At 45.4% G+C, this 10,000-nt stretch overlaps 1 protein-coding gene across 3 annotated transcripts in view; it reads right to left on the reverse strand.

Moving 5' to 3' along the window:
• LOC308105557 (phosphatidylcholine:ceramide cholinephosphotransferase 1-like) overlaps nucleotides 1-10,000 on the reverse strand; it is a 28,864-nt gene that overhangs the window by 4,153 nt on the left and 14,711 nt on the right. For all 3 annotated transcript variants that reach the window (XM_080456365.1, XM_080456364.1, XM_080456366.1), the window contains 3 exons: nucleotides 7,895-8,012; nucleotides 4,851-5,004; nucleotides 3,417-3,583 (listed from right to left, as the gene is read on the reverse strand). In XM_080456365.1, the coding sequence (XP_080312491.1) occupies nucleotides 3,417-3,583; nucleotides 4,851-5,004; nucleotides 7,895-8,012 (439 nt within the window). The remainder of the gene's footprint in view (nucleotides 1-3,416; nucleotides 3,584-4,850; nucleotides 5,005-7,894; nucleotides 8,013-10,000) is intronic.

Genomic DNA, 10,000 nt, shown 5'->3' on the forward strand with positions numbered 1-10,000 from the left:
AGCCAGGCCCGGAGGAAGGGCTCGTCAGCGAGCGCCTGGTGGCCGGGCTAACCACGGAGCCCGGCCGGGCACAGCCCGAAGAAGGAACGTGGGCAGATCTTCGCCGCCACGTGGGCCCACCACCCGCGATCGGAACCAGTGGGGTCGGGTGCACTGTCAGATGGGTGGCAGTGACAGCAGAGGTTCCAGACGGACCAATCAGGGGCAGCAGAGGCTGACTTTTGGGACGTGGAACGTAACTACGCTGGTGGGGAAGGAGCCTGAGCTGGTGCGGGAGGCAGAGCGCTACCAGTTAGACCTGGTGGGGCTTGCCTCCACACATAGCAAGGACTCTGGAACCAAACTCCTGGACAAGGGGTGGACCTTGTTTTATTCTGGAGTTGCTCAGGGTGTGAGGTCTCAGGCGGGTGTGGGGATACTCACAAGCCCCCGGCTGAGTGCCATCACGTTGGGGTTCACCCCGGTGGACAAGAGAGTCGCCTCCCTCCGCCTAAGGGTTGATGGGGGGAAAACTCTGACTGTTGTCTGTGCGTACGCGCCAAACAAGAGTTCAGAGTATTCGGCCTTTTTGGATACCCTGCATGGGGTCCTGCATGGGGCTCCGGTGGGGGATTCCATAGTCTTGCTGGGGGACTTCAACGCACACGTGGGCAATGACGGGGATACTTGGACTGGCGTGATTGGGAGGAACGGTCTCCCTGATCTGAACCTGAGTGGTGGCTTGTTATTGGATTTCTGTGCTAGTCATGGACTGACAATAACAAACACCATGTTCAAACATAAGGATGCTCATAAGTGTACTTGGTACCAGAGTACCCTAGGCCAAAGATCAATGATCGATTTTGTAATCGTATCAGCTGATCTGAGGCCGCATGTTCTGGACACTCGGGTGAAGAGAGGGGCGGAACTGTCAACTGATCACCATCTGGTGGTGAGTTGGTTCAGATGGCGGGGGAAGCCTCTGGACAGACCTGGCAAACCCAAGCGTGTAGTGCGGGTGAACTGGGAACGTTTGGAGGAGACCTCTGTTCGGAAGGAATTTAACTCCCACCTCCGGCGGGACTTCTCTGGCATCCCTGTGGAGGTTGGGGGCATTGAACAGGAATGGGCAATGTTCAAAGCCTCTATTGCTAAAGCTGCGGCTGTGAGCTGTGGTCAGAAGGTCTTAGGTGCCTCAAGGGGCGGTAACCCTCGAACACCCTGGTGGACAGCGGTGGTCAGGGAAGCCGTCCGACTGAAGAAGGAGGCCTATCGGGGTATGATATCCCAGGGGACTCCAGAGGCAGTTGCAAGGTACCGACAGGCCCGAAGGGCGGCAGCCACAGCTGTGACGGAGGCTAAGCAGCGGGTGTGGGAGGAGTTCGGGGAATCCATGGAGAAGGACTTTCGGGCGGCACCAAAGTTGTTCTGGACGACCATACGGCACCTCAGGAGGGGAAAGCGGGGAACCATCCAAGCTGTATACAGCAAGGATGGGGCTCTGCTGACTTCAAGTGAGGAAGTCGTAGGGAGGTGGAAGGAACACTTTGAGGAACTCCTAAACCCAATGACATCAGACCCACCCTCCCTGACAGGAGCAGAGCCTGAGGATGATGGGGGATCGGCGTCAATCTCCCGGAAGGAAGTCACTGAGGTAGTTAAACAACTCCACAGTGGCAAAGCTCCGGGGGTTGATGAGATTCGTCCAGAAATGCTGAAGGCTCTGGGTGTTGAGGGGCTGTCTTGGTTGATACGTCTTTGCAACATCGCGTGGAAGTCTGGGACAGTACCGAGGGAGTGGCAGACTGGGGTGGTGGTCCCACTTTTCAAAAAGGGGGACCAGAGGTTGTGTGCCAATTACAGAGGTATCACATTACTCAGCCTCCCTGGGAAAGTTTATGCCAAGGTACTGGAAAGGAGGGTCCGGCCGATAGTCGAACCTCAGATTCAAGAGGAGCAATGTGGTTTCCGTCCTGGTCGTGGAACAACTGACCAACTCTTTACTCTGGCAGGGATCCTGGAGAGGGCCTGGGAGTATGCATATCCGGTCTACATGTGTTTTGTGGATTTGGAGAAGGCATATGACCGGGTCCCCCGGGAGTTTCTGTGGGAGGTGCTGCGGGAATATGGGGTGAGGGGGACCTTGTTGAGGGCCATCCAATCTCTGTACGCCCAAAGCGAGAGCTGTGTCCGTGTGCTCGGCAGTAAGTCGGATTATTTTCCAGTGGGGGTTGGTCTCAGACAGGGCTGCGCCTTGTCACCTATCCTGTTTGTGATTTTCATGGACAGGATCTCGAGGCGAAGTCGTGGCGGAGAGGGTATACGGTTCGGTGAGCTAAGGGTTGCGTCACTGCTTTTTGCGGATGATGTGGTCCTGATGGCACCATCGGTCCGGGACCTTCAGCTCTCACTGGATCGGTTCGCAGTCGAGTGTGCGTCGGCTGGGATGAAAATCAGCATCTCCAAATCTGAGGCCATGGTTCTCAGCAGGAAACCGGTGGATTGTGCAGTCCGGGTAGGGAATGAGGCTTTGCCCCAGGTGAAGGAGTTTAAGTATCTCGGGGTCTTGTTCACGAGTGAGGGGAGGACGGAGCAGGAGATCAGCCGGAGAATCGGAGCAGCAGGAGCGGTATTGCAGTCGCTGTACCGCACTGTGGTGACGAAAAGAGAGCTGAGCCAGAAGGCAAAGCTCTCGGTCTTCCGAGCAATCTTCGTTCCTACTCTCACCTATGGTCATGAAGTGTGGGTCATGACCGAAAGAATAAGGTCGCGGGTACAAGCGGCCGAAATGAGTTTTCTCAGACGGGTGGCTGGCATCTCCCTTAGAGATAGGGTGAGAAGTTCGGTCACCCGGGAGAGACTCGGAGTAGAGTCGCTGCTCCTTCGCTTGGAAAGGAGCCAGCTTAGGTGGTTCGGGCATCTAGTACGGATGCCTCCCGAGCGTCTCCCTAGGGAGGTCCTCGCTGCACGTCCCACTGGGAGGAGACCCCGGGGCAGACCAAGGACCAGATGGGCGGATTACATCTCCACACTGGCCTGGGAACGCCTCGGGATCCCCCAGGAGGAAGTTGCTAATGTTGCTCAGGAGAGGAAGGTCTGGAGCTCTCTGCTGGAACTGTTGCCCCCGCGACCCGACTCCGGATAAGCGGTTGAAGATGGATGGATGGAACCTCAGTAAACGATGCCTAAACCTAACCTTATTCCTAAACGTAACCTCAGTAAAACTATGCCTTACCTAAACTTATTTATAACCTTATCCTCAGTAAAACAAGAATTCAAGAATACAAGAACCGCTGGTCCGCCAAAGAAAGCCTTCCGGTTACCGTAATAACGGCAGCAGCAGTAATATTAGTAGTACCTGTAGATTTGCCATTGTATGGTACCACCAGAACAGTCTGGTAGTCATATAGTAGTAGTAGTAGTAATAGTAGTAATACCTGTATATTTGCCATTGTATGGTACCACCAGAACAGTCTGGTAGTGACATAATATGCCACCAGGACGTCTATTGAGTAGTGGTCGTGTGCCAACAGGATGCAGAACAGTCCCACAGCACACAGAGCCCAGACCAGCCACTGGTACCACCACAGACGCTTAGGAGAGTCTGCACACAACAACACAACACAATTACTTCTAAAATATTCATTTTGCAATTATTATTATTATTTTCATATTTATTGTACAAACCCATTAAGACCTGGAACTGTGTCAATTTTAGATTTGAGCTAAAAAGCATTATTTTACACTTTGGGCTATTCAAAAATTGCAGATATACAAGCTCGTAGCGCGGCACCGAGTGCCGCGCTACGAGCTTGTAGATATGCTATTTTTGAAAAATCGTGAAAATGTGTGCAAATCTTTGAATATATATATATATTTAAGCGAACATTTTTAACTCAAATCTTTGCTTCTGGGGGTCCCTGGAACAAAATATTTTGATGGGGGTCTGCGGCCAAATACATATAATTTTGGGGGTCCTTGACATAAAGAAGATTGAGCACCACTGATATAGAAACAGACGTTTTTCAGAATACTGTTGAGATTTAGGAGACGTGAAGAATCAGCTTCAGGTCTCAATGGGTTAAATATCCTGGGAAGCATCTAGATTAGTTGTTTCCAACATGAAGCCTTCTTCCAAGCCGTTTTCAACACTGGTTGAGTATAGAAAACACTTTAAATACTGTGCATACTGCTCTGTAAATACAGGTGAAATACATTCTAATGCCTGCTCACAGCAGAAGAACTCTCATTGAGTTTTGAAAACAAGGTCCATGCCCTCATTCATTAAGTTTAACAGCAGCTGTCATGGCTGTTGTCAGCCACTAGGGGTCAGCATTGCTGCAGCAGCAAGGCACAGCTGGGCAAGAGTGTGTGTGTGAGTGTGGGCAGAGTTGTAAAGTAACAGAGTACATTTACTCAAGTACTGTACTTAAGTACAATGTTGAGGTATTTTTACTTTACTTGAGTATTTCCAATCTTCAATACTTACTTCTACTCTACTACATCTCAGAGACAAATATTGTACTTTTACTCCATTACAATTATTACATGAACCTATTTCATACATATTTGAAAATAGCCGATCTACAAGCTCACGACGCGTTGAGCGCTTGTAGATCTTCTCTTTTCAAACATTTTAGTACATTTTTAGTTTTTTTACTTTAAGTATATTTTGATGCCAATACTTTTGTACTTTTACTCAAGTAACATTTTGAACACAGGCCTTTTACTTGTAACAGAGTATTTTTTTTATATTATGGTATTGCTACTTTTACTTAAGTAAAATGTCCGAGTACTTCTTCCACCACTTAGTGTGAGTGTGCGTGTGCGTGTGCGTGTGCGTGTGCGTGTGCGTGCGCATGCGTACATACACTCTGTAATAAACAGTGACGTTAGTGTGATCATCACGGTGTGTCCACTGTACAGGTAATCTCCACACAGGTGGTGAGAGCCCGTGATGGTCAGCCCTGCTCCACACAGCATCTTCATCACCCTCGACATCATCATCACGTAGTCACCAGCCACCTGGAGACACACCACCACCATCATCATCATCATCATCATCATCATGACATACATAATGTATTAACATTTTTGTTACATTCATGAGGATATACATTGAACAAATCTTTTCTCGTCTTTTACTTTTGTTGACTTGTTTCCTTTCTGATGCCTTTGTAAAAGAAGGGGTGTCTGTTTTTTTTATTTAGATATTTGAAATAATCAAACAAACCAAACCAAGCAGAGATATGGAGCAGAGAAAGAACACAGAGAATACAGAGTACTGATTCTCAAAGTAGGGTCTGGGGACTCCCACAGGTTCTTGAGGGGGGTCCAGAGGGTCCATTTGTGCATTTGTACACTCTCAGAGTTAAATTAAAACACTGAGGATTTTACAGTGCGTGTAGAGATTTTTAAACAAATAGGGGTCTGTGGCCTGAAGCGTGTGAATCTAGGGGTCCTTGGAATGAAAAAGGCTGAGGATCGCTGATATAGAGTGCTATTAAAAGACAGAATAGACAGAGATAGATGGAGGGAGAGAGCAGAGGACAGAGGAACAGAGAGAGAGAGAGAGAGAGACAGATAAAGAGACGGAAAGTGAGCTGGAACCGGCATTAAGTGCAGTCAACAGGGACATACACTGTAAGCCTTGCCGAGCCATGTGGCCCATGGGGCAGGAGCCTATCTCCTGTCCGACCATCGTTCTCATGCTCGGGACAGCTTGGCTTTTAGGTCAGAGTGGTCAGTGTGCACTCTGAGTGCTCTATGAATTTTCGAACACTCTCGGAGCGTATTTCTGCTCGAGGTGGCCCCTCAAGTGCTTGAGAACAGTATGGGTTAAGCATTCTCTGTGTATTTTCTTTATGTATAATATATTGGACCAACAAGCGTATCACATATTGCTGTCATCTCCTCTGATACTCTTTAGGCTGGTGTGTTGTTTTGTTAGCTTTTCCCCCCCTTTTTGTCCCTCCTTTTTTCCACTTTTGCCCTCTTCATTGTACCTTTTTATTTAATGTCAAATGATATTTTTTTTGTGAGGGGGTTGGGTGGGAGGGGTTGTGTTTGTTCTGTGTGTGTGTGTGTGTGTGTGTTTTTTTTCCCCCAGAAAACTAGAAGGGTTTATTTTTTCTTGTTTATCTTATCCTGTAAGCTGTGACAATCCTTCAATAAAAATGATGTTAAAATAACCACATGAACTCTAGCGTCCCTATTGTAGGCATGATATGATCGGCAAACAATCAGCAAAAACAGGCACATTTCTTTTCCAAAAAATGTCCAATCTTTTGGCAAAAATTGCCAAACATTCATTCGTACAACAAAGTATATAGGATTGAAGTGGTTATAGGAGCAGTGTACTGTGCTAAAGCGCAGCAGTGTTCTGGTAATGTTTACAGGGTCATGGAAGAAACGCAATTTCTCCCGAGAGCAAAGTGTGGACGTCTTCTCAGGGTCCGCTCTACGTCCGCAGGGAGGCAAAGCATGAGCAGGCATCTGCCTGCCAAGGCCCTTTTCTGTGTCCATGGGACCTGCCTATAAAATGTGTCTGGTTCCCTCTGAGAAGAATGCTTTATAAATATTTAAAGAAGGCCAAAATAAAATATTTATAATTTTAAATATATAGGAATCGTTAAAGGGAACCGTGAAAAAAAAAAACTGGAAAGTATCTGTGTCATTTTAGATTTTAGCGTTGGCTATTCAAGAATAGCAGATATACAAGCTCACAGCGCGTCTTGTACATCTGCTATTTTTGAATATTTTTGAAAAATCGTGAATTAACATTAACATTGTGGTCAAGAAAAAAACTAAAACATGAGAACAAAAAAGGTATGGTCGTCATATCTAGGTCAATGAAATGCTAAGGGCTGAGCTTGTGCCTGAAGAGGTGAGTCTTCAGATTACGGCGGATGTCAAAAAAAAATGTGCTTAGTGCTCTTTTAAACTCTGCACTCTGCTGAATCTGATCTGCTGAGTAGATGTAGTTATAGTTTGCTCAAGATGTGTGTGTGTGTGTGTGTGTGTGTGTGTCCGTGCGTGCATGTGCATGTGCCCGTGCGTGTGTCTGCAATGCAATGCGTGCTTGTGTGGGAACAAGCCTGAGATGTCAGACCTCCTACTAGGGTGGAAAAAAAGGACCACAAGGTCACAGCTGTCTCGCGATGCATAGGGACAGATATATATATATATATATATATATATATATATATATATATATATATATATATATATATATATATATAAATTATTTTATTTTGTCAACCTGTGGTGGGCCATGAGGGTATTGCAAGAGGGCTCCCAAATAATTGGCAAACTTTTAGCGATAACATAACATTAGTATTAAAAAGTGATACCAATAAATAAAAACGTAAAGTATACTACGTTGATTCCAGTGATCCAACACAATCGATTGATTGATCATTAAAATAAACATGCTCTGAAAATGCTCGCGGCCCACCCATAGGCTGTGGTCAGATGGGTGGGCCTGCGAACGCTTGCAAGATTTTCAAGTGGGCCGCTGATCCAGAAAAAGGCTGAGAACCACCGTTATAATTTAGTTGAAAGTAACAGTGCGACTGATTTAGTGTGAGAAACCCTTCAACACTCTATTTTGGGCAAGTTATTACTGGCAAAACATTTCTAAAGTTTTCTCCAATTTAGAAACAATCTAATGAATGTCAAGACTTTTATTTTTATAGAGACTACTAAAACGAACGTAAACATGAATGTGACGTCCAGACGTTTTCTATCGACATGAGAATAAACACAGGCAGGTGATTGCATCTGGGTGGGTTAGTGTGCGTGCACGTGCCTCCATGTGTGTGTATGTATCCATGCGTCTGTGTGTCTGTGTGTGTGCGTCTGACCGTCTGTGTGCGTGTGTGTGCGTGTGCGTGTGCGTGTGTGTGTGTGTTACCTTTGGGGAGCAGTGGAAGTGCATTCCCGGTACTGGCAGAGTGGTGATGTACATAGTGACACATCTGTAGAGGTAGAGAGTCCCAACCAGGAAGAAGAACCTACGACCTACTATAGACCTGAGAGACAGACAGACAGACAGACAGACAGACAGACAGACAGACAGACAGACAGACAGACAGACAGACAGACAGACAGACAGACAGACAGACAGACAGATAGATAGATAGACAAGACAGGGAGAGAGAGAGAGAAGACAGAGACAGATTGATTATGAAAGTGCATTGCATTATGTTAATATAATTATGTAGTATTAGATAGTATAGAGTTGGAGTACTTCAGCTTGGTTGAGTTGGACAGTGTGGGGTCACTGTATCCAGTTAAATGCCGAAATCCGAAACTTATTTGAGTGACTAAAAAGTCAGTTTAAGGCAATCTGACCATGTTAATACAATATAACTAGTACATGTGCAGTGGTTGGTGGTGGTCTTCCTACTTTCCCATTGAGACATTTAGACCAGATACCTAATTGCTTGAGAACGTCAATAAAGTCATATGAAGCGGCGCACCGGATAGGACACTAGATGCACTTGGCGGCAAATTAAAGGCATCGTGCAGGAGCAGAAACACATTGCACATTATGGACACATTCACACGTACGATTGGTTTACAAGTTACAAAAAGGGTGACATTTCTAGAGTCATAAACCCATTTGTTAGATCTGATTTGCTGATCAGACCTAACGTTGGTTAAAGCTATAATCTGTATATTTTATGTCCGTTTGTCTCCCTCTCCCCATGGTGTGATACAAAAAAAGATGGCGGTGCATCTAGTGCAGGGGTCTTCAACAGGGGGTCCGGGACCCCTAGGGGGTCCTCATTCCTCAGAATTACTACAGGGGGTCCGCCAAATCTTTGTGTGATGGGGAACATTAGCCGAAAATAGCAGATCTACAAGCTTGAGCTTGTAGATCTGCTATTTTCGGAGAGTCGGAGTAGAGGAAAAAAGAGAAGACCAAGTACAGAGCCAACAGTCAAGTTGACTAAATATTGAGGGTTTCAAAGTTTAACTTTTAAATCTGCAGCACAATTTTATACAATATGTAGTGGGGGGGGTCCCTGCTTAATCTCTCTCTCAGCTAAGGGGTCCTTGGCCTGAACAACGTTGAAGACCCCTGATCTAGTGTCTTATCCGGTGCTTCAAATAACTGTATTACCACTGTCAACCAGTAGGTGTCCTAACAGGGTCTAAATGTCAATGGAAGAGTATGGAGACCACCTCCAACCCCTGCACATGTACTAGTGATACTCTGTATACAGATTGTAGAAAACGTTTTATTCATTTAAATGAGTTCCGCATCGTAGCCTTAAATAATACAGATTTATGGAAGCAACTGGGTAGGAAAGATTGACTTGTGAAATATTTTACTGACAGGAAAAAAACAGTAGAAGTTTCCGTTGGAAAAACAAATCATAAATTCGGACCAAAATGAGCACATTCCGGTCTAGCCCTGTTTTGTCTGTTACAGAAGCTTGGGAACGAACTCGCCCAGTGAAGCGTGAAATGCCTGCACATTCTGCGGCTGTGGGATGAATGATATTCATATTCATATCGTCGCTTTCAGGGCGGACATCTTTTTTATCTCCAAAACCGTCATTTTAACCCATTAATACCGGGAACGCATCTGTGTCATTTTAAGATTTCTTTCATTTTTGATAAATCGTGGAAAATTTGTGCAAATCATTGTATATTTTTTAAAGCGAACAACTCAAATCTTTGCTTCTGGGGAGTCTACAAATGTCTTCTAAATCCTGATTTTTTTTTGTTGAAAAAACCTATGAAAGATTTGAGTTAAAAAGGTTCGCTTTAAAAAATATATATATATATATTCAAAGATTTGCACAAATGTTCACAACGTTTTAAAAATAGCAGATCTACAAGCTCATAGAGCTATGAGCTTGCATATCTGCTATTTTTTAATAGCCAAAGAAATCCAAAATGACCCTGATTGAATGGGTTAAAAGAAATGGGGGAAAAAATAACCTGTGTTCCAATGGATCATTTAACTCATTGAGTGCCCAAATTATTATTATCTATTTCTGGCCAT

The sequence above is a fragment of the Gymnoscopelus braueri genome (assembly GCF_963280865.1).
Source record: "Gymnoscopelus braueri genome assembly, chromosome: 17".
NCBI lineage: Eukaryota > Metazoa > Chordata > Actinopteri > Myctophiformes > Myctophidae > Gymnoscopelus > Gymnoscopelus braueri.